Genomic DNA, 24,709 nt, shown 5'->3' with positions numbered 1-24,709 from the left:
CTCCTGATTCATTACACTGGTCTCCTTTAATAATCACACCTGTATAGTTTGTAGCAAATCAGAGTCATTTCTATTCTTCAATGTGAGATGTCATCAAAGAGTAGATTTTCTTATAACACTTAGATTGTCTGTGCATTAATTCGTTTAATTTGTAAAATCAAATTATTTGGATACAAATACAGGTATAATATATTATTTTGGTAAACCAGACTTCCACTGTAAAGTTGGAAAAATATTACTATAAACAGTTTTTGCAAAGGACTCTAGGTGTAGCACAGAAGTTGCTGACATTGTTAACTGGGAGTCATGAGAGAGATGTTGACCTAATCGGTAACTGTTGGTAAAGGAGAGAGTAGAGCATGGGCTGGGTGCTCACTCTTATTCTTGAAACAATACAAGCAGCACATCCTACTGTTATACACTTTTCTCATTGGTCTAAGTAAACATAATTATTCATGAACTCTCTAGATTGGTCAATACTAAAAGTGGAATATTAATTAGACAAGACCTGTATTCACACAGTGATTCTTTTGGCTGGGAAGGTAGCCAAAAAAGCTAGATTAAGTAGCTTCCCAAGCCATACAACCTGTCTCCATTAAGAGTATAATATACAATTCTATTTTGTATGTTTGTATATTAGATCCTGCAAGCAGGAACTCGTGAAGAAGCCTCATTGGCTTATCAAAGCCGCAAGCTGACCAAAGTCAGTCTCTTACATTCATATTTAACGTCCATGATTATGAATTGTCAACAACTCTGTTACTGGACGACATACATTAATCTTGGAGTGACTAACTTGAAGGCACCAGCATTAACCACTGAGCTAACTCTCCTTTTGATCAAGCTGTTGCCTTTAAGAACAAAGGCACACAGTAACTGTGGTTTAAAATTATACACAAGAGATGGCCAACATCCTGCCCATCCATCTCTCATCATTTTCAAGGCTATATTTCATCCATGAGCTGTGGTTTGCTACAAGCATCAGCTAATAGTAGTACTGTACATTATAGCACCATGGAGGGAAACTAAAGGCAACTGTTATATTGTAGCCATGGGGACACAGGCTATTAAACAGTAATACAATAATTGTCTAGCTATAGTATTTGAATGTGTGACTAGATACTGTATGGTATATGCCACTGACGATATTAAAGCATCTAAAGACATTTTTAAGGGGACTGGGCTGTTTGACCTAGGCTCTATTTTGAGAGAAATTCACCACTAAATACTTTAAGACTAGCTTCTGTGCATATATGCTGTTTTGTGTTAATAATAATAATAATAATAAGACTTATAATGCGCACACACCACTCAAAGAATGTTCATGGCGCAAATGACAATGAGAAATGATACAAATAATACAGAATAATACAAAACAATGACAGAAGAAAAACTTAATGGTATAAGATCATATAAAAGCCTTTGTCATTAAGTGGGATTTTATGCTCTTCTTAAAGTTAGAGAGAGTAGATGTTTTTCTGATTTTTAAGGGAAGTTGGTTCCATAAGCGAGGGGCAGAAACAATAAATGACCTATCCCCCCAAGAATGTTTGGACTTAATTTCAGATAATAAAAATTGAGAGCTGGATCTTAGATTACGAGAGGGGACATAAATATGTAATAAGTCAGAAATATACATTGGACCATGTCCTTTAAGTGATTTATAAACAATAAGGAGAATTTTATACATAATACGATATTTTACAGGTAGCCAGTGCAGGTTTTTTAAGACAGGGTGGATATGACAACGCTTATGAGAATGAGTTACAATACGTGCAGCTGAGTTTTGGATTAATTGGAGTCTATGAATCTGTTCATGTGGAAGACCGAGGAGTAAGGAATTGCCCATATCCAACCTTGAAGTGATAAAAGAATGTACAATTTGTTCAGTTGCCTTATCATTTAAATAGTTTCGTAATTTGTAGATGCCTCTGAGATGAAATGCAGCAGAACTTGTTATTTTGGAAATGTGGCGTTTCATAGACATATTGGAATCGAAAATTACACCAAGATTACGCGCATGAGTGGACGGGCGAACCTGAACATTACCAATTGATATGAATGGAATATTACTGTTGAGAAGCTATTTGTCAAAGACACTCTTACACATACATTAATATGTCTTCCAGCAACAACAACATATGTGAAAGAGTGTATCTTCTTTGCCAATGAGAAAGTGCCCCATCTTTATTCAGTAGGTATGGTCATGCATTCTATTGTCTGATCATTCCTTCAAGTGGCATAAAGAGATCAAAGGGCTCATTAGCATTCTTGATCTTCATAGGGTCAGTTTTATGACCAGAGTTCTGCTGCATACTTTACATGTTACTTATGCCAGGGTGTGGCAGCCTGTATACTACCCATACTGATACTATGTGACCTTTAATTGTCATCAAATTTGTGTGAGGATTAAAAGATACCAAAGAGGTACGTTTTAACTATTATGGTTTATGGAGTTTTAAATGTGTAATTGTAGAAATTATTTGAGTTGTGTCTTTGAGGTTTGCGTTGCATTTTCTAGTGTTTATGTGATACTTAATGTTTTGTACTGCTTGCAATGTATCGATTATTTTTGTAAGATATTTTGTACATTAATTGAGAACTTATATATGTAAATATATATATATTTTTTGTAGTTTTCAAGGATGCAATAGATGTAAATATCCAGTCGAAGCCTTCTTGTCTCTGTCTGTACACAAGTGGTTACAGTATGTATTGATTTTTGTTGTTGGAAGTATCGTTGCCTCTATATACTATGCCTGCGTCTTCATAAACAGACTGCATTTGCACACTACTGTATAATTTAATCAATGTACAAGAACTGAATAAAGAATCGACAAGTTATTTGCAATCTCCTGTTTATTGTATACCAAAAGTGTCTGAAATTATACACACAAAAAAAGGAGTAGCATTGAGTTTGCATGTTTAACCTCTCCTGATGAATCATTCACATATAGTTCAGAACCCTTGCTGTAACAAGCCATGTTCATCTCCCCTATGACTCCCAATTCCTCATATTCCAATCCCCTAAGTACTGCATACCTGTTCCTCTGGTATCCCAATCTCTCAATAAATTCCTTTGTTCTCGAACTCTGGCCCGATTCAACAAAATTATCACTACACAAAATACATTCCAGGGCAAATTTTTAAGGACCATTTTTTTTTCTGGTTGTACCCTCGGACAACCAGGCCTGGCATTTTGGTTGTTCAAACAACAAATTTGGTAGTCTGAAAAACTAGGAAACCAACGACCAACACGTACACTGTAGGTGTGGTGAGTAGAAAACCCAGCTTTGGGGGCCATATCATTTTACCTATTGGGGGGTATTTAGTTACAATGCAACGTCTGCGGCTGATCTTGGTTGTCTGTAGAGAAACTTGGTCTCAGACGACCAGACCTACCCTAAAAATTTGCCCTACATTCAACAACTAAACAGACTTATGTGCTCAATACAATATGTGCTAGAAATTATGACGCTTAATAAGATTAAGGTAGAAAAAATTGCTGCTACGAAGACAGCGTTAATAAAGTTATTTACAGAAGTAACATCGTGTTCTATATCATATATCCTTTTCATTCTCGAACTCTAGAGTCGTCTCTCTAGAGACGTTCTAGAATCGTCTCGTCTTGCTATTTATATAGAAAGTGCTTCTCATTTGATGAAAAGAACACTCTCAAACATTTGGTCTTCACCTTCAGGAAGTTTCCATGGTCGAGTCCTTTTTTTCATCCTAACACAGAAAAAAAGAGAAGAAAATGGCATTAAACGTCGCCAGAAATATGATCGCAGCAGTTTCATGAGCTATTATTTGATTGAGAATATTTAGGGTTTGCTGAATAGATCTTGTAATGGGCAAGGGTATGGATAATGTCAATGCCTAGTTGCATTTCACTACTAAACTTGCAACCTTTGCGAAACTACTGCCAGTTCTCTGTCTTAAACATGCTATATAGGAAGAATTTCCTGCCTGTTAGGATGCAGTCATTTGATCATAAGCCTAACCAGTTACCAACCAAGGAGAATGTGCATAGGTCAATGTTAAGGTATTAATGGTCCCATGAAGACAGTCTGTGATAACACATTTTCTCAGTGCTAATGCAACATCTTAACAATACATTTTAATTTAGAATTTAATTTAGAATATTTACAAGACAGCCTCGAGCACAAGTAGGGGAGTGTTTCAATGTTGAAAAGGAAATTTAGGAAACACCTCTGTGAAACATCAAATTCTCGACCCGAGTACACTTTCTTAGCACTAATGTAACAGAGTAACAAAACATTTACGCAGTAGAAGACTGCATACAACAAAAAGATGGCCAATTTTAGAATAATTTACAAAAGAGCCTCAAGCTCGACATCTGAAGTAGGGAGAGTTTCAATGTTGAAAAGCAACACCACTGTGGAACATAACTCTCGACCCAACGACCTTCTGTTTAGTTTCATTTATTTGTAAAGAGCATCCTATCCACATGCTGCAAACCCCTCAACATATTGCATGAAAGTAGTGGTATATCTGCCCAAGCAAGCAAAGCAATGAATATGTAGAAAGATTGCTGCCACCACTAGCATCAAGCATGACTTGAAAGTATGCAAGAAAAGAATACGCAATCTTCCAGCTCGGCTGAGATATGGAAGAATCCTGTTAGTTTCATAAATTTCATGGCCTTTTTTCAGATATTATGCAATGGGTAAATTTACAGACAACTATTATTGGCAGAAAGCCCCCAGTTTTCACCATCAAGAATGTCAAATCAAATCAGAGGTACCTTATCTGCCTCTGAGCTGCCATTGACCGGTTTTGCATCTCCATCACCCGTCTCCTGTTTTGTTCGCTTTTTCTCCGCAGCGTCATCGCTCGTGCTATTGCTGCCCCCATCCTCTGTCCTCTGTCAAAGAGCAAAACATCAACCGTGGGTCATGCGGCACAGTAGTGATTACAACCTTGTGCAAGACCTTGTGCACGACTAGAACTATTGCCAAGTTGGAACAGCTGCATGCTGAATGATTATCGTAAACATTTTTTTATATATTTTTTTTAGGAATTTCATTGTAAATCTATATAATTTTTAAAATTATTCCTTCATATATATATATATATATATTTTTTATATTAATATTTAAGCTGCATCAATTTTATTCTTCATATTCATATTTGTCATTTTGTTGTCATTGTAAAGCGCTCTTGAACATGCTTAAGCATGAAAAGAGTGCTATATAAATTTGGTAAATAAAAAAAAAAAAAAATTTATCAATCATGCCCATGAGACACTAAATATATCCTGATGTGGTCCCTCCTTTCTGGATGTCATATCGTTTATCACCTACCTAATTTGTCAACAATATGCACAACCACAAAACTTACATAAGAATTCCCTTCAGTGGTACGTTTTCTGATCAACTTACACTACTGTATACATAATACATGAGGAAAAGGTATGCAATATGCAGGAAGGAGGGTTGTTCATGCAACAGTGGAGTGTGTGGGAGGTCAGCATATGATATAAAGTGCATGGCATAGAGGTATACAGCCTATGAATGTTTGAAAATACTGCATTAAATAGACAACTTTATGACTTGGCAAACACTAAGCCATCAAATTAAGAGTCTAGACCTTGTTGAACATTACAAAATGCAGGTATGAAAACTAAACTTGTCTGTTGCAAGTGAACTGGTGATCTTTGTGGAGCAGAATGCAGTAATTTTACTTTAAAAGCAACAGCAATTTAGCAAGTAATTTAGTAAAAACCAACATTTGACTGGAAATCTTTTACCCAGACATGTTGCTCATATCATAGTCATCAAGTGGGAAAAGCTAACTGAAGGAAATTAGATAATTGCTCATTATTCATGATCACAGAATGACATCTAATTGTGCAGATTATTTTTTCTTTTTGCGTTTATTTTAAGTACAAAATAGAAATCAAATTTTTACTGTTGACAATGAACAGCTGCTACAAATGATAGCAAGAGGCAGTACAGCCTGATGAGTCATGCAGTAAGAAAGAAGATATCTTTAAAAAAGTTGGTGTTTAGCTCAAAAAGATAATTTAAATCTTACCTTTCTCTTGACAAGATGAGAGATGTCAGAGACTGCAACAGCATCTGGCTTCCTCTTCACTTGAAGCTGGAAGAGAAACCAAGTAAGGTTAGAATTGCCTGAGCAATCTAATGATTACTTAAATCACAACAAACATCTACTACATTGCTGAACCTGACACTTATTACTGGAATCTGGAAGACAAATCAGAAAGGTTGATATTGCCTAAACTTTACAGATGTAAATAGTTACATAAATTAATCAAAAGTACTACCTTACCGACTTCTAGACCTTCAAATTATTAACAGAAATCTAAAGTAATTCTGTTGGTGTTGGTGCATGCTCTGACAGTTGCAGTAAAACTTCAACTAAGCTTGAGCACATGTGACCATTATTTCCCTTTTTCTAGCATATTTGGGTAAGGGTAGGAGAGAGGAGGGTTAGGGAGAGGAAGCATTGTGATGATCTTAGAAGTTAAAAAATATATATATATTTTGGAGCTTTTGCTCTGAGGGGGATTGTAATATCCATTACTATGTTAGACTTGAAAATGCCTTTGACAACAAACACACATTCAAATATGAGCATATTAATGCATTACCCTTAGTAAATAGCCATAATAGCAGAACAAAAGCGCCACAAATGACAAACTTTCATTTGATTTTAACTTCTTGGGAGGACTTACTGCTTGGACTGGAGCCGAGGAAGAACCTGCTGCTGCAGAGGACGAAGATGGTTTATCAAAAGCAGATGATGTCTCGCCCATAGGCTCAGCTCTACTCTCCTTGGCATCTTCAATCTGAAACGAAAATTTTACACATTATGGTAAATGTACAAATGGCGCTCCAAGCAAAATCAACAGGTGTTTGATAAGATTTAGTAAACATGTTTTATTGCATGTCCAAACATTTATCAGGGGATTAGGTTTCCAAAATAGACAAGGTATGCAAAGGACCAAATACTGTACATTATTGCCAAAGACCTTTTTGGTTGTCCTAACTTGGAACTTACTTACCTTGGCTAAGATATCTGGAATGAGTTCTTGCAATTCAGTTATTTCTTTCTTCATTTTGTTAACAGCTTCTTCGTAATTCTCTTCTGAAATGAAAATGAGCAAACAAGCAAGTGTGATAGTGGGGACAATTTGAAAGTACTAACTCGAGTGTAGCCTACACTCTTTAACTACTGTGTGTATAGGCTACAATTATAGGCTAATGATAATATGACAGCCAACAGGATAATTTGAAAGAATAGTTGTCCCAAGATAGATAGAGCCTGGGCACGAAAACCAAACAACTTGATGTCACTGCTGCTCGGAACTATACAGCTGATTACAGACCAAGCATACCACAGATTTATTCACTGCTGGGGTAACCATGCGTCCATTTATCATGTTGTTGCTGCATGATGTCACTGCTGCTTCGGAACTACACAGCTGATTACAGACCAAGCATACCACAGATTTATTCACTGCTAGGGTAACCATGCGTCCATTTATCATGTATTCATGTTGTTGCTGCATGATGTCACTGCTGCTCGGAACTGTACAGCTGATTACAGACAAAGCATACCACAGATTTATTCGCTGCTGGTAACCATGCGTCCACCTATCATGTTGTTGCTGCATGATTTCACTGCTGCTCGGAACTGTACAGCTGATTACAGACCAAGCATACCAAAGATTCACTCGATGCTGGGGTTACCATGCGTAACAATATATATGGATCGTCCCGTTTTTGCAACGAAAATATTTTGTCTGCAAACTACTGATTCTATAATATCACCACTTTAAAATACACAAACTATAAAAGACATGTTGTTCGCATAATTATACGCAACTGTTTTGGAAGCATGATATAATCCAATATCAACACAAAGATGATCGATGGCTGCATATTAGCCCTATAAACTTGCCAGGAATAGCTATGTAGCCCTTTTTTAAAAGGGAGGGGGGATGCAGTGTCCCATTTTTCAGCATGGTAACCCTGCTCAATGCTAAATTCATATATTGAGCCTTGTACAATCCATGCGTTCTGACTAATCGACTGATCATAGATTCATGTGGTATTTAACATCCTACCATCTCATTGGCCAAAGTGAATGAGCGAGGGGTCAAGGTTATTTTCAAATATTTAAGTAGCAGTTGTTAAGTCATCTATTTAATCCAAAGGTTACCAATTACCTTTCTTTTCTTCTGCTTCTTTGACATCTTTCTCTAATTTGGTTACTCTCACTTCGATGGTCTTCTTTGCTGCACTGAAATGCTGATCGAGTAAAGGAATTGGGCTAAATAAAATCTGGTTGTGTTTGGAGCATTACACATACAGCCATGCACACATTTGAGCACAACATATAGTTACTTATCGTTCCATTTATGATAAAAAACAAAACAACACATTTTTACTTTTAACAGGCCATTAACTTTTGCTTTCAACAACACAGCATACATATCCAAATGTTTTAACTGTTGATTGCAAATTAACAGCTAAATGCACCTTTTCTTGTATACACAATTGTGATGGTTTTCGGACAGTAACTTTGTACAGCACTGCCGGCAAGTGGAATATAGTTATGTCAATTCAAAGATAAAACCAAACCAAATGCTTCCACTTAACAAGTGAGTTGAAATGACAAAACCATTCCAATTCATGAAATACTCTACATGTATTCTACAGGAAATTTGATAGTTTCCATCGTAGGAATTTGTAGCATTTGAATGTTGCTCTTTTGGCAAACAAACTTTTAGCTGGCATCTTATCCTCCCGACACACGTACATTTTATTTTTTGACAATTTTTCAACTGGGGCATATCACCAACATTTAGAAGTGAGAACTGTTGAATGAAGGTGGAGAACTCACTTCTACTGCTTTATCCATTTTGGAATCGAATGTGAAAGCCAGACCAAGATTGTAATGGCTATGGAGAGGAAAAAAAATAAAATCGTGTTCGCATGTTTAAAGCACAGGTTGGTATGAAATCCAACAAGGCATATAAGAAAGGCACAAATGCCAATGTCTGAACAGATGGAGCACAGACAATCAATAACAGTAATTTTGCTTTCAAAATTCACCAACAGACTTAGACTGACTGCCCTGGGTAGGACTTATGCCATTATGAACTTTCCAAACAAAGCAAACAATACTCATAAAAAGATGGATACAGTTTGCTCCTATAGCTGTCTTCCAATTGAAACTCCATTTTACTGCAAAATATAGTCTACATATGATTCCACAAATTTGAAAGCCTAAACCTCACATGTATTTTTGTCATCAGAAACCATGTACTGCTGATATTTCCAGAAAAATGATATACTTTGGAGAGCAGTTATTTTTAAAACACGCAGCCTTTAAGTCATTGAATGGAGAACACATCCAGAAGCATTTAACATTTCATGTCAGGTGGGCCTATCCAATCGCAGATTTGAACCCACAGGAAAGGAGTGAAAGTAATTCTGGGACTTTTATAATTTTATTCACCAACTTCTTTAAGGAAAGAGTCATACTGGGTAAGAGAAATAGAGGGGTGACAGGGAGGGGTGACAGGGAGGGGTGACAGGGAGGGGAAGGTGTGAAAGAGTAAAAAAATAGGTAAAAGCTTGATTGTTTGCTGGTCTGTGACTTCACCGTAGTGTTTTGCAGGTGGGATTACTGAGGAAACAAAGGAAATTAATAGCTTAAGAAATGTTCATTAAAACTGATATGACCTTACCTTCCTGCAATTAATCTGCTCTCTGGTTCTAAGTGAGTTTTCTGAATATCCAAACATTTACTGAAGTCTTCCAAACTCTGTGCATACTGTTCTGTCTCGAGACCGAGTTCTCCGAGTTTGAAATGAACCTGAGCAACCTTCAGCTTATGCTCTTTGTCTGATTTTCTATGAATAGATGGAAGAAATTTTTTAAACACATTTTGAGGGAGCCAGTCATTTTAACAACGCTAAAGACAAAGAACTATGCAGAGTGCCATGAGATACTTCTTGAAAGAAATCTAAAGCCCACATCAAAATAGGTGCAAGATTTTCCTTGGCTTCTGAGAATACCAAATGCAGGGGTGGTTGGAAGGGGAAATGGAAGGGGCAGTGCAATCCATTTATCCTGTTCATGAAAGCCTTATTAAAGACAAATTCCGAAAAAAATTACCTGCTGAAGATAACTCTTGAAAGCTCTAACATTTCCCAAGCGAGTTGAAAGTTTGGAATGTCATCTGGGTTGGCCTCTTTCTGTCAATTAAAATTTGAAGAAAAAAAATAGGGAAAGTTTGATGAAAGAAAGGATGGCTTAAGAGCAAATACAATAGCATAAGCAGCTACGTTGACATTATTAACTGACATCCAAGAATCTCTTATTACAAGCTACAAGGTCCTGCATCTTACATCTTGCCAAGTTCTGTGAGGTTTTTTTTGCAGTTTATTGTTATAGCATGCATACTAAAAATTTCAAGTTGTAGAGACGGCTCGAAGAAGAGTTCAGCAAACGGGAAATTAATGATGCTCACGTTTTCATCTCCTGTGTCATTTGCCGACCCTTCATCTTCTGAGTCCTCATCCTCCTCCGTGCTGCCAGCCTCCTCTCCCATATCAGTGGTACCTGCACCCGTATCTGATAAAAAACGGTGGAACAGACAAGAAAGCTGTTTGAGGCCTGGAAATTCACCCAATTGGTCAAAGAAATACAGGTTGCTATGACAACTTGAAAGACAGCGAGGTGTAGCAGATTTTGTCCACAATATATTTACAGATAGAGCTAAGTTCATATACTTCAAAATTGATGCACAAAATTTAAAATCTAATTTCTCTCACCAAAAGAAATGGCAACGACCTTTTTTGACATCGATACATTTTCAGTCCTGCTATTAATGTAAATAAGTAAAATACTGCATTCTTCGGAAACAATTCATATTCAAAATGGAGGTTGGCTACCTTTCTTTGTGAAATATTGTATTTTGGCACTAAACCTATGTAAGCTACTAAAGCCTCCAAAATCAGCAACATTAATATGTTTCTAGTCCAAATTCAAATTGTAAGCAAATTGACGAGGCAGGCATAGATCTTGCTACTCACATCTTTTCAAAGCCATATTGGCGTCCTGCAAGAAATTCTGTGCAATGAAGGTGATGATGAAATTCACAAAGTGTGGAGTGTAAACAGTTTGTTATTTGTGTAGTACCTGTTAACGAGAGTAACTAACAGAGTGAAAACATTACAAGAGACCGTGATTAGAAAGAGTTTTAATCATGCCTACACTCATGCTCAGTCACTCAAGTAAAGTCATTTTGCAATTCCTTCATTTGCCACCAACAGCCTTGGTTTTATACACATCTGCTGTTTACAAGATCAGTTAACACTGTAACTGATAATCATAAAGTTCATTGTACTTAAATCTAGTGGTAAATTTTCGCAACTGCTTCACTCTCACCTCTATCAAGATTAATTACACCAGGTTTTAAGTTGGGTTCAAATATACAAGTTTTATGTGCAATAGTAGCTTGCTTTGCAAAAGCTAACAGTTCACAAAAGGTACAAACACTTATTTCACCTTGACCAAACACAGAAAACAAACTTCGAGTTAGTCGGATCTATGCATACGTAAATTATTCGCGAGACGTTAAGTAATAGTTTAATGGTGGAACATTAAGCCTATGCATATGTAAATTAGTAGCCTCTATAGTGAAACATCCAGTGACAAATGATGAAATGTTGGACAATGTAACAATGTTTCAGTATTAAAACAAGTGTTATTTTAGACAATCATGTCAAACCAAAATCACAACCATAAACAGTGAATGTGTTTGTCCATCAAATGAGCCATGTCGGGCCATGGCAACCACATAATGTATGCAAGTCACCTTTGACCTCTTTCTTTTGACCTTCTGCCTCCACAGTCTTTGTGGTATCTTTTCCATCATCCTTTGTCTCATCTTTCTCTTTATGTTCAGCTTTTTCTTCCTCTTTGTGCTTTTCTTTCTCACTACAGCTGGTATTATTCTTTTCCCCATTGATCTTAGCCTCCCCATTGACCTTAGCTTCCCCATTGACTTTTGCCTCCCCATTGACCTTAGCCTCCCCATTGACCTTAGCTTCCCCATTGACCTTAGCTTCCTCATTGACCTTAGCTTCCTCATTGACCTTAGCTTCCTCATTGACCTTAGCTTCCCCATTGACCTTAGCTTCCCCATTGGCAGACTTTAAGGACTGATCATAATTTGCTTTCAGAGCTTCCTTCACCTGTTCGACAACTTGCTTTCGTTCATCGCCTGGAATTTTGCAAGGATAAAAAGAAACCATCTGTACTTTTACTCCACTGAGTAAATTTACTCCACTTTGCAGTAATTTGCAGTAAATTTACTCCACTGAGACTCCTGAACTAGATCAATGAAAGCATTAACATTTTACAAAATTTGAAACTGCGTTTAATTTTTGTAATTTGGTTATTTCAATTAAGTTTACAAAGTATGTTGACACCATTTGTATTCCAATATTCTAAAACACAAGTTAAATATTTTCTTGCATTCAGTTTCAAGAAAAATATGCAAAAATTAAATATGCATAGGGAGATATCAACAAATGTATGAAAATATAGAAATATCTACAAACTAGCAAGTAATCTTTACATTCCGTTAATGATGTAAGGATATAACAAATGTAGGAAAAATTGAACTTCTAAAGTTTGCTTACAACATTTAATCTTAATCAAGGAAAATCCATGCCCCCCAAAAGTGCACACCCCTCCCTCCCTCCCTACCCTAAAAAAATATGCTATTATGATCTATATATTCCCAGTGATAACTGACCTTCCAATTTACTGGCTCTTTCAACACTAGTATCTGTATTTGGAGTTTCATCATCTGTGTCAGTCGCAGAGCCGTCAGGAACTCCATCTAGGGCATTGCCTAAGACCCCAGACTCCATTCGACCCAGTTCCAACAGAGCATTTCCATAGTGATAGTATGGATCGGCACACTGGTCTGAAATTTCACCATATTTGGCGGCACTAAGAGAAGAAAAAAAATGACTAGTTTTCTGAATGTATCTTTTAAATGCTTGTCTGCTATTTATAGTACTGTACCATGGTGATGCAAGCCATGCCTAATCCAATTCTCGATACTAAATGACTTTTAACCGACATTTACACACAATGGCAGTGGTAAGCAAGGCATTATCTACATGGTATCACCTACTTCCAAACTGGTCATGCACCATAAAAATTGAGGCAATTTTTCTAACTAGAAGTCGGTACTTTTTAAAGCAAATCTACAAATACAGTTAAGTTTATAAAAGACAGTGAAGGAAATTATTAAAAAATTAACTTAGGCCATTTTTTTAAAGCAAACTTGAGGCTGTGAAACCGCACAACTCCTATAGCAAATCTGGGCATTCGTCACACAGAAAGAGCAACAGTTTTCATCGCTACAAATGTACCAGAAGCTTTGGTATCATGTAGTACTTACAGAATCTCACAAGCCTCCTGAATGGAAGTGACTGCAGATGGTGCATCTCCCACTAAGAGGTTGCGCTTTCCCTCACCGAGTAACTTGACTGCTTGAGCATCTACATCATCAGCACGACTGAAATTGAAAATTAGCCAATGTTTGTAATGTGAGCTTTCATGGTGAGTAATTTCAATTCACACTAAAAATACTATGCTGCAAACAATCTTCTAGCTAAAATGATCCCCATTTTAAGTTAAAATACAAAACAATGACAGTTGAAAATTTTGTTCTTTGCCTTTCAGTGGCACACAAGCAATGTAGCTGGTGTCAAGTATCTGGTGCACCAGATAAACTGTATGGAAATCATTATTAATAAATCATTACTGCCCTCAGATATATTATAGCATATTGAATATATATTACTAGTCGCCAATTAGCAAAGCCATTTAACTGCCACATCAAAACACATGATATATTGCAGATACAAATATCCTCATTATCTGGAATAACTGATAGGTTAAAATCCTATAGGCAAGTGCTCTTGAATATATCACAACCATACTGTAGTAAAATTAACAGACTTGCATTCACTTACCCTCCTCTTAGAATGCAATTTTCTGTGAACATACCATTTACTACAAGGTGTCTCCAACTGTTGACAATGACACTAGGACAATTATATTTTGACCTCTTACTCTTAGTAAATCAAATGGTTTTACTTAGGAAGGTAGTGATCCCAAGCTTGAATGTCATTCTTGAGAAGAATAATTCCGGCTGCTTATAAAGATTTAGTAATCATCTATCATGCACTGTTCCTGGTGATGAACTTAATATATACTTGCAGTTTTGATACATAGCCTAGGATCTTCCTGATTATCCTTCACACACTACATGTACTTTCTAAGACGCAGCCTAGTCTAAACCCAGTTAACAGTTGCCAACTGTACTTTTGTTCTTATTGTAACTTAAGCTAGGTAATTATTCCTCTAACGTTACAACTACAAGTTAATAACACTGTTTTCCCTCGTCGTCGTCATACTTTGTGTTTTTGCAAAGGGCAGGCTAAATTATGATTCGCCAGGCCTTTTCAAAGCCTAACTATAGCCCTTGCCTCTGTATTTAAACAGACAGAAATTAGTCCAATGAATAGGGCTAGTCAATTGTCCTAACATGGGCCCAATATCAACTGAGTTAGATTAGCCTACCTCTGTTCAGCACTAGATGTACTTGGTCCGGTTTCAGACAGCATCTTGATGTACAGACTTGGTGTGGTATTGCGTTCAGTATTTTAGGAATTCCTTGTGCTCTTGATAGAGGCTGAAATACGAGTGCCAAGTAATGGTGAATTAACAGTTAGTAGATACTTTTAGTGAACGGATTATTAATTTGCATGGTATGTAAGGATATTTACAGTTATTTGAACTTCCAGGTGCATGTGTATTTCGCGCGTCTTTGTGTTGAATCCCGCCAGCTGTTCATTTTGATGATGTCACAAAACCTCGCACCACAACGTATTTCCTTTCTTCTCAATTTGTGTTATAATAAACGCTTCTTAATTGTCTAATACACTTTTTAAACAAATAAACAATAATTCTGAGCATTTATAACGAACTATAAACAAAATTGAACCAACAAATAAGCTAAATAAGAATTGTATGTAGGGGAGACTACGCATGGATGGAATATCGGAGACGTGACCTTCGAGTAATCAATATTCAATAGATAACTGCTGAATATTCATCTACCGAATTTCACAACCACCCAGTCCTCACGTAACAGTATTTCTCAAGAAAACCGTTTTGCACACAGTTTAGTATCTCGAGAAATGTTATCATGTATGATACTACCCAATGGATGACGTATCTTGTAGACATGCGAAACCCCGCGAACTTTTGAGGTATTACTCGTACGGCGGTACGGAGGTTGTACACAAACCATATCGTGTGTAAACAACCAGGTAAGCAACAGGTCTGATATTTTGGCCATGATAAAATTTGAATTTATAGAGCTTTTCAATATAGTTCCATCACTTTTATTGAAAAGTAATTACTAAGGTAGAATTCATTTAGGAAACTGAAGAGCAAAGTACGTCAATGTAAAAAGAAAGTAATTACTATAATAAGTAATACTAGCCTAGGCTAGTTTAACTAAGTTAAGGCCTAGGCCCTAGGCCTACATTACATTTACAGCCCAGCCTATATGCCGGCTATGTGAGCTACTTCTATTATTTAAGTAGATACTAAGCCTGCGAATAATAGTTTAAAGACCCAAGGATAGCAGAGGACCCCTAATTACGTAGCTTATTTGAAACCCTATCCGTGTTAGATCATGAAGGAACATCGGGTAATTCATGCCTTCTGTTTTCGATAAGTGTTCAACAGATGTCAGTATAGGGCCTAGCATAACTTCATAACGTAAATTGTACTTCAGCCATATATATAGGCTATCTATTCTGACTGTAATGACCAATTTTAGTCTGTGCTATTATTACTGCTATAGCAGCATTATATCCCAATTATAGGTCATGCACTAGCCTTACTAGCAAAGTGCAACAGCTATAGCATGGCGAGAATAAGTCCATAACCACAGGTTGCATTTTTCAGCTCTCTTGACCTCAACTTACTGAAACTTTTTGTCTTTTGCAAACAGACTGGTTAGTTTGGAAGAGTTGATTTGTTCACACCTTGCCATGTCTGCCTTAATCTGATAGTGATTTGGCTACTAGCTGTGTGAAGAGTTGCATAATAGATGAATATAGGCAGCTCAACTAAGGTGCGAAAAGATGGGACTGATCACTCAGCTAACCAACTGGAAAAAACCTGCCATTCAGTACAAACGGCGGGTTTTTGGATGCAACTTATAGCTAATGGACACTTTCGTGGCATGGGCCTTTAGAGCCATATGACACAACCCAAGTCTTTTAAATACTCTAGGCCTAGAGGTCCTATAGAGTAAGACTAGGAATAATGGACGAGGCACATGCATATGGATTGGGCACTGATCTTCATAAACTTTGATGCAAGTTCATAGATTTTCAGGAAGGGGAACCCTTTGGTTGGAGTGTCTTCTCACAACCAGGAAAGTGGCTCGGGCCTACTGTAGACAGATTGTGGCATAGTATCTTCCCTGATTGTTAAATTAATACGAACTTGTGCAACATTTACATTGCTCAAACCAATAAAAGAGCTGGTGAAGCTGAAGGAAAAGATTGGATTGTATTTTGATTATTTTCAGGTTTTACATCATTCAATTTGAAAAGAAAAAAAGCCAGAACCTATGTTGACATTTAATGAACATGTGATGCCAGTATGTTCTAAGACTATGCCATCTGTATATTGTAGCCCAGATTGGCCAGTTTTCTTTAGCTAGGTCTGCATTAAGTAATAGAACCATTCTTAAACTATAGTTCCAGTTGTGCAGTACAGCTGGTCTGTTCCAGACTGATGGATTTGTGAGCAGAAACAGAATTTGAAGCACTGCAGTCATCTTCTTGTCCAATCACTATTCATCATTATTTCTGAATGCATTGCATGACTACCTCAACTATTGTGTCCTGTTTACTTTGTGTATCAAATCAATGACAGTTAATCATACTTAAGCTCTGTGTATATCTTAGAAATAAAATGACCCCAAAATATTTTTCCTTCTGTTCCAACAAAACAAACAGTTAACATACATCAAAGGCAGCTTATGGTTTCCTAGGCCTACACGCTTTATAAGATTTCAGTGTTTCCAAAACATATTAACATTGTGAGTACTGAAAAAGTAGAAAGAAAGGAATATTGATTTTAAACAAATGTCATTATTGATGGGTAAAATCAGAGAGCTTTAATTTTGTTGACATTACAGAATCAATTGTGAAATATTTCAACCACAAAATTGTGAAATACAGTCATTTTATCAAGTTCTTTAAACTTATTGAACAATTGGGTACCGTTGTTTTAAAGGTTGAATTCATTTTGTCCCCTTCTTCATTTACATTTATTGAAGAGTTTAAACACCTTACCAGAAGCGAGAGGCTTCAGAGATAGAGCTGGAGGACCTTAGGTCAGGATCAGAGGGCGCTGTTTAGAGCCAGGGCCAGAAGCCTCCCAATACCCACATACCAGAAATGGAGGAAGAAAGAATGGACGCAGACCACAAAAAAAACACTATCAATGGTAAATATTCATGCTTTCAATATGCCAAAAAATTCTCGATTTAAATATGAGAAATCTTATCCCATTGCCATAAACTACTGATTTGTACTTCAAACTGTGTTTGCTTTATAAATGAAATGTGTCCTAGGTATAGTGTCAGCAGCTGTAGTGTTAGCTGTACTATCATTGCACTCCCTATAAAAACTTTATCAGTACATCCCTGTACTGTGTCCAATGCACCAAAAATGTTGGTGAAAATGTGATAATTAAAAGTTAGCCAATCAAGTTCCAAACAATTGTTGTTTCATTTCACAATTACCATTTTACCTATTATACAGTACCCTTCAAAAAATCCATATAAGCAATGCAACTGTGTCATGTAATATGTTATGTACAGTTGTTGGATAACTTCAAGTATTTAACACCTTGGCAAGAATGTGGGATACAATACATTAAACTTGCTTTAAGTTTTAGCCCAAATGGGAAAATGTACGACCACATTCTAATATGTATGCATGCAGAGGAAAATATTGCATCTTGACACAGATAATGTCAGACAGGTCTATTTACATACTGTACATGACATAAAATTTAAATATAAGGTCAGACCGAATTCAAGATAAAATCCGCTTAGTTCATTGGCTTTGTTTATCAACGTACAATGTATATCAACGTACTCAACAAGCATCATACAGCCTATTGGCTAGCCTTTCTCCACAGTCAGCTGGCAGATGTGTTATTGGATAGGTTATTATAATTATAATTAAGCATAGTTGTAACATGTTAACAGGATACTTTTTAATCTGAGCTCTGCTTCCTGATCAAAATGAAAAGAAAATTATGGTAATTATTAGTCATGCAAGTATGACAAATGCATTTCATGGAAGTCTTACCAAAGAAACTTTGGTGGGCTCATCCTACTGTATGAAGCATTTTGCCTTTTACTTTCCCTGTCATATTACTTGCAATATTTGTGCAGAAATTCCTAAAGTTATAAATCTCATGAGATGTAACATAAATTGAACATTATCAGATATCAATTATTTTATTGAACTACAGATTGACAAACTAAAAGAAATATACCAACCACTGAGGGATATTTGGTCCTGAGTACCGGAAGTGAGATGATGTCCTACGGAACATCAAAAGGAACAATGTTCCTTAACGAGTACCCTGGACTGGCCAAAGAGTCATTCAGAGCCTTCCTTAATTGTAAGTAATACATTGAGAAAGCATTTGGGGTAGCGGCAAAGTCCATCACTCACAATATTTGAAGGCTTGATAAGAGTACAGATGGACCAAGGTACACTATTGATATTGAACAAGGAAGAAAATTAACTTTGCAGTGTAACTGTTGGCATGTACACATGTAATTATACCAAATATAATTGGTACCATATTATGCCACCGAATTTAAATATTAAATGCAGTGAAATCCAAGAATCCACCTATTTGTACATAGTTATGCCGTTTGAAAGGACAGTCTTGGATCACTTATTTGCTTTAAACGTTGAATTTGAATGATTTTTAAACCTGATTTGTTTGAAACCATTCACTTTGGAATATGTTGGAATCTGGGTCATATCGCCAGTATGATAATGATATCATTTCATTAGTGCAGAATTATTTTTAAGTATGAATCCATTTATATATAAGTTTTAATTACTGATACCGGAAGTTTTCTTCCAGCTTTAATTGGACAGACTAAAGAATGAAGGATTCCAAAACCATTCATTTTTGTGACAAGTTGTAATGCATTTAAAATATGTTACTCAAGACTACAAAGGTAAAAGTTATTGCATTGAGTTTCACCTAGTTTGTGAAGAGCTCATTTAGTATGTAACACCAGGTAGTCCAGTCAACTTAGTTAACAAGCAACCCCTCCAACCCCCCTCCCTTTCCATTTGACCCCACAGTATTGAAATGTAACCTGTTCTTGGAGAAGTTTTTCTTATTTTATGATTTTTTGGGTCTATAGCAAATTTAATGTAATACTGCATTGGCCCCAAATATGCTAGACTCTCAAATATGGTCACCTTTAGTCAAAATTCCTTTTTTGTTTTTTTACCACCCTTGATGAAATTTACCACACCGGGCATTCAGTCATCTTGTGTGTGCATGTAGAATGTCTGAGAACAATTTGGAAGTAAAGACCTCCAGAAAAGTACTTTTTAAAAGTTCTAGCAATTGTAAGCATGCTATAATTTGGGGCCAATACAGACTACCTTTAAATTACAATTATTAAAATTGACCGGTGCTGTGGCCGAATGGATAAAGGTGGTGGCATTTGAAGCAATGAGGCTTAGCAATCGGGAGGTTCGGGTTCGATTCCCGGCTGGGTCATATAAGGTGGGTTTTTCATCCAAGAGCAATCTACGGTTTACCCATCTGAAATGACTTCCTAAATTGAAAAAATTCCAAATTTGAGTTAAAATGTTGAATTGGAAACCACTCGACATTTAAGTTGTAATCCATAAGCCCCTGTGGGTTTCTCCCAAATTTGTGGTTGCTTAAGCGTCGTAAAAATAACTGCTGATTATTATCATTATTATTATTCAAAAACACAATACTGATTATAGTACTTGGGAATTGTGCCATAATGCATAATCACACCAATTTCCTAAAATATTCTTTGTTAGTTAAACCACAAAACTTGCTATGAACTGGAGTTGTATATCCATAGTTTACATTAACCTCTGTCCTTGGTCACATATATAATTTCACAATTATTGAACTTAACGAGAAGGGTTGCTGCCTTACATGCATGTGTGGATGTGTTTTGAGAGAATTAAATTTTCATTAACGACCTTGCAGCTGTTTCCATTAACTATTTCCACATGTTTCTTGATTTTCTTTACCAAACAGAGGGTTTTCCATCCAGTGCTCTTGGAACAGAAAAGGTGACAATCAATGTCATACAACCAATTTTTAATGAGAAATATTGTAAGTTTCTTATGAGATTGTACAAGCACTGTTAGAACATTCTTATTTCTAAGTGATCTTGCCATTCATTTTTAACAAAATATGTTAATCAAATAACTGATAGTTTCAATTCTGAACAAAGAGAGTTACAGTGACATGTCAGTAGTATATATATGCTATATTGTTTTATACTCAAGTCATGTCTGTCACAAAATTATACATAACTAGACAGGTGTTTGCTCAGCTGGTGTCTTGTTTAGGTGTACCACCTATGTTCTTGATGAATTCCTTAGAAAGGACACTGACTACTCCTAGGCTGCAGACTGCAGTGCTAGAAAACGTGATTTTTAATGCTTTTTACATATGACATCAGTGCCTAATGGACAGATGTACTTTAGGTTAATTACCTTATTAATAAAGTCAGATATCACATTGTAAAATTAATTGTGTTTTTTGAAATCACTTGCACATGGCTACAGCACACATTTTAATATGGCATGAAATGACATATCACATAATATGGAAACTTCATATTATTTTCTTTATGCCTCGTTCTAGGTTTATGAGATTTTAATTTTCTTGCATACCGTTTAATCTTGCTCAGAATTTCTCTAACCACTTAACAGTTGGTCTTTAATTATGTTCTTTGTTAAGCATGAAATATTGTAAAGTTTACAAGCAATAGAAGCTAAGTATTAAAATGTGATGCAATTGAGTTTTGTTTGCCATTAGTTTATGACATCAATCAGTACATAAATTTTTGATGCATGAATTGTACATAGCAAACTGTTTTGTATTTGACCACTCCAAGCCAGCTTTTACACTAGCACACTGAAAAGTTAGCATTCATTAAAGCTGAACATCACAACGTGAACTGTAATTGATAATGACCATTTTCCTTTATAATATTTGAAGCTGATGCATGTGGAGTAAGTGGCAGAAGGATGCATTACTCCAAGGTGACGCAAGGCATTGTGAAAATGGAAGGGATGCCCGCAGGATTTTTACTGAGACCTCCATCATCTTAATGAACCGAGGCAGCTAAGAGCAATTTATGCTGCCAAGATGTGCTTAGATGTGTTATTAGTAAGTTGCTGCTATTATATGTGATCTGTAAGGATTCAAGTTATATCTAGTCATAATTGCATAAAAATAATGTGCAAGCTGTGGTGATGTCATAACATTAGATCTGACAAACTGTCATTAACTTATTGGAATTAATTGTACTGAGAATGAACAACAAAAAGCTCAAATATATTTACCCTCATTCTAAGCTCCTTTACATCTTCCCCATCGCATGTATTTTATAGGCAACTTCTACACATATTTTGGATCTGCAAATATATTGATTAACCATTTGAATAACAGTTGTGGTGTCCTTCTAGGCCAGCAGTGGGCAACCAATGGCACGCGGGCCACATTTGGCCCGCCTGTGATTTTTTTGCAGCCTGTGAGATGTCTCAAGAAAAAAAAACAATCTATCTTACATCATCACAAAAAAAAAGAGCTAGCTGCTTCGAATTTATCGGGTCTAAGGATGCTGTCAAGTAAGCCTATTATCCCCATTAATTATCAACAGTACTGTATTGACATCACAGTATTGACATCACAGATTAAGTACACTTAATCTGTGTACTTAATACAGATTAAGTACACACACCTATTGCTTGAAAGTCCTCGGAATCAAAGGTTTGAAATCAACAGCAGGTTGTTGGTTAGGTGCGGCCCAATCAATTGTTTACTCCTTCTATCTGGCCCATTCATTCAAAAAGGTTGCCCACCCCTGTCATAGGCTATAATATGAGATTTTTCATTGGTTTCCTGTATGAAAATGTGGAGCCTATAAAATTGATTGCATTCAACAAGCTGGTGTTCAAGAGCACAGTATGTCATTTTTTATGCATATCCACAATAATCCATATTCTAATAATATGCTAATGCTATGGAGTTTCATTGGGTTATAATTTTGGACACATTTGCAACAAACAAGTACACAGCTTTGTTTCAGTAAGGTTTAAGTCTTATGATTAAGTAAGACTTATGGCCACCTCATGCTTTTACATTATTTCAATATCAAACAATAGTGCAACTAATTAGCAAAAACAAATATTCATTCTTTGTTTTACATTGTATTCAAATCTTTATGGGTGTTATGTATATCATCAATTTATTTAGAATTATTTCTTTAGTGTCAATGTTAACATAAAAGGAATGAAAATTAGTTTGCATGGCCCTTGCAATGTGATGATTTCAGTACTTTACTTAAATAAAATTATTGAAAATTTGTATTTGTATTTCCATTTCTCCACCTGTGCAGATCACCAGGGACAACCGGACGGGTCCTATTGATTGTATTATCGTACCAGAGATATGTTTAAGGTCCATGGAAATTCAGCCACCAGTTTTAATTGTTCTATAAATACGATATCTCAAGAAGAGGAGCATGGACAAATCTCATATTTATTAGGTAGATGTTAATTACAAGAAGCCTATTGCTTTTGTGGAGGTCATTGGACATTCGGTTACTAGGGCTCAAATTAATGAAACCTTGTAAACACAGGTGTAATTTTATAGCTGCAGACAAAAATATATACATTTACCTCAACAATTACCTACCTCAGCTACCTATCTTCTCCCCTGGCCACTTACTACATGTTAAGAGGCAGATTATTGCCTAACCAGAATTTTTCTTGCCATTTGATAATTGATTGATGCCACGTTTACCTTTCCAATCTGTCATCTATTATAGTGTAAAGGTATATTTTCCTTTAGGTATTTAGTATTGGTTTTCATTTATACTGTTGTTACTATTATGTTTCAAAATTAACATCCATCCTTTTTATACATATTATACATATGTTTTATACATACTTAATTGATTTATGGAGTAAACAAAATATATATATTGAGCATGTTGATCCTCCTGGACCTTTCTCAACAAATGTGCAGTACGACAGTGTCAGTTCATCGTCCATAAAGGGTCTCATTTCTTAAAGCAGCATTTTGCGTCCTTTTCTATGATTTTTCTCAACCTCACTGACTCCACTATGCCATAACGACATATATAACTAGCTTATCTATTTAAATCTTACTTCAAATGGTGGCATAAAAGTCGAAAAATTGCAACTTTAAACTTTGTTTTTCACAAGATATTTCCGTTAGAACCCAAGAAACCTCGCCCATAATATGAATATTTAAACACTACGAACTTCATTGACCAATAGGTCTATGTAATACAACACCATGCTTTATTTGTGTACAGTCTATATGACAGTTGTACCAGGGAGCTCCATACATCTCCCTGGTTGTACCAACACAAAGTCTTGAATCTATTTTTAGCAATGCCTCATAACTAAACCTGCATCTCTGATTGGTTGAATTCAAAGTAGTGGGTTTTGGGGGAACTGTATGTGATTAATTTTAACTGTGGAATTTGTCGTGGACACTCTTCTCATTATCTGCAAATATCCTTAATTACTCGCCAAACGTTGTTGGCAGGGAAAAACTTGGCTAATATCTTAGTTTGCTGTTTTGTGATTGATATATGTAAAAAACTTGATAGACATGTCAAAAAAGTAGAAATCGGCGACCAAACGTAAAATGCTGCTTTAAGGTGTTTGTTAGAAGATTATTTTCTTGCCATTTGATATGGGAGTGTGGTTACACACCTTGCCAATCTCTCATATTTAATATTGCTCTTTCATACAGGTATGGAACTATATTCTTTTACATGGTTTCCTCATATTACCGCACAATTGAGGAGTACTGCCTGTTATATAAATTTATGTTTATATCCAGAACTACCGTCCAATTTTTAAATTCAGTGATATAAATACATATTATGCCCTTTGATGTATTATTGCAGCTCGATACTTTGCCAGACTTTCATATTTGTTTTTATTACAAATTTATAACATATCATTCAAACATATATTTATGAAACTCTCAGCAGATTAAACAAAGGTTTATTTCACAATATGAATTGGTTGTCTCTGCCAACTTGCAGTTGTTTTTCAGTGTTTGAGTTTCTCTTTTATTATCACTATTAAATGCAAATGATGACCATCAATGGTCTGATATCCTGACTAAACATGGCGAAGCATGTAGAGTGAAGACTGACTGTATTGGATGTTATCATGGAACAAAGCCCACAGACAATAAAAGTAACAATGTTGATACAA

The 24,709-nt window shown here is 36.0% G+C and overlaps 1 protein-coding gene and 1 long non-coding RNA gene across 6 annotated transcripts; one reads left to right on the top strand and one right to left on the bottom strand.

The window, feature by feature from the left end:
• Positions 1-2,841: 2,841 nt before the first annotated feature.
• Positions 2,842-14,941, bottom strand: LOC139982063 (protein HGV2-like). Of its 4 annotated transcripts, XM_071994588.1 has the most exons (15): positions 14,673-14,937; positions 13,486-13,602; positions 12,829-13,028; positions 12,200-12,291; positions 11,884-12,145; positions 10,534-10,637; positions 10,179-10,258; positions 9,749-9,913; positions 8,899-8,956; positions 8,222-8,303; positions 7,055-7,137; positions 6,725-6,838; positions 6,061-6,126; positions 4,769-4,888; positions 2,842-3,732 (listed from the first exon to the last, which is right to left on the bottom strand). In XM_071994588.1, exons 1-15 carry the CDS (start codon positions 14,714-14,716, stop codon positions 3,697-3,699), a joined length of 1,623 nt encoding a protein of 540 aa, XP_071850689.1. In that variant the 5' UTR covers positions 14,717-14,937; the 3' UTR covers positions 2,842-3,696. The 4 variants fall into 4 exon arrangements, with proteins under 4 accessions (XP_071850689.1, XP_071850680.1, XP_071850694.1 ...); XM_071994579.1 differs by having other exon boundaries at positions 11,884-12,291; positions 14,673-14,936; XM_071994593.1 differs by lacking the exon at positions 4,769-4,888 and having other exon boundaries at positions 11,884-12,291; positions 14,673-14,941.
• A 291-nt stretch (positions 14,942-15,232) lies between these two features.
• Positions 15,233-24,709, top strand: LOC139982094 (uncharacterized). Of its 2 annotated transcripts, XR_011797979.1 has the most exons (6): positions 15,233-15,424; positions 17,458-17,627; positions 18,666-18,818; positions 20,472-20,549; positions 21,444-21,614; positions 22,846-24,709. It is a non-coding gene; the product is annotated as an uncharacterized lncRNA (long non-coding RNA). The 2 variants fall into 2 exon arrangements; XR_011797978.1 differs by lacking the exon at positions 15,233-15,424 and having other exon boundaries at positions 16,117-17,627; positions 22,846-24,707.

The sequence above is a fragment of the Apostichopus japonicus genome, chromosome 2 (genome assembly GCF_037975245.1).
Source record: "Apostichopus japonicus isolate 1M-3 chromosome 2, ASM3797524v1, whole genome shotgun sequence".
Taxonomy (NCBI): domain Eukaryota; kingdom Metazoa; phylum Echinodermata; class Holothuroidea; order Aspidochirotida; family Stichopodidae; genus Apostichopus; species Apostichopus japonicus.
The sequence above is the reverse complement of the archived record's forward strand: the minus strand, read 5'-3'. Positions and strand labels throughout refer to the sequence as shown.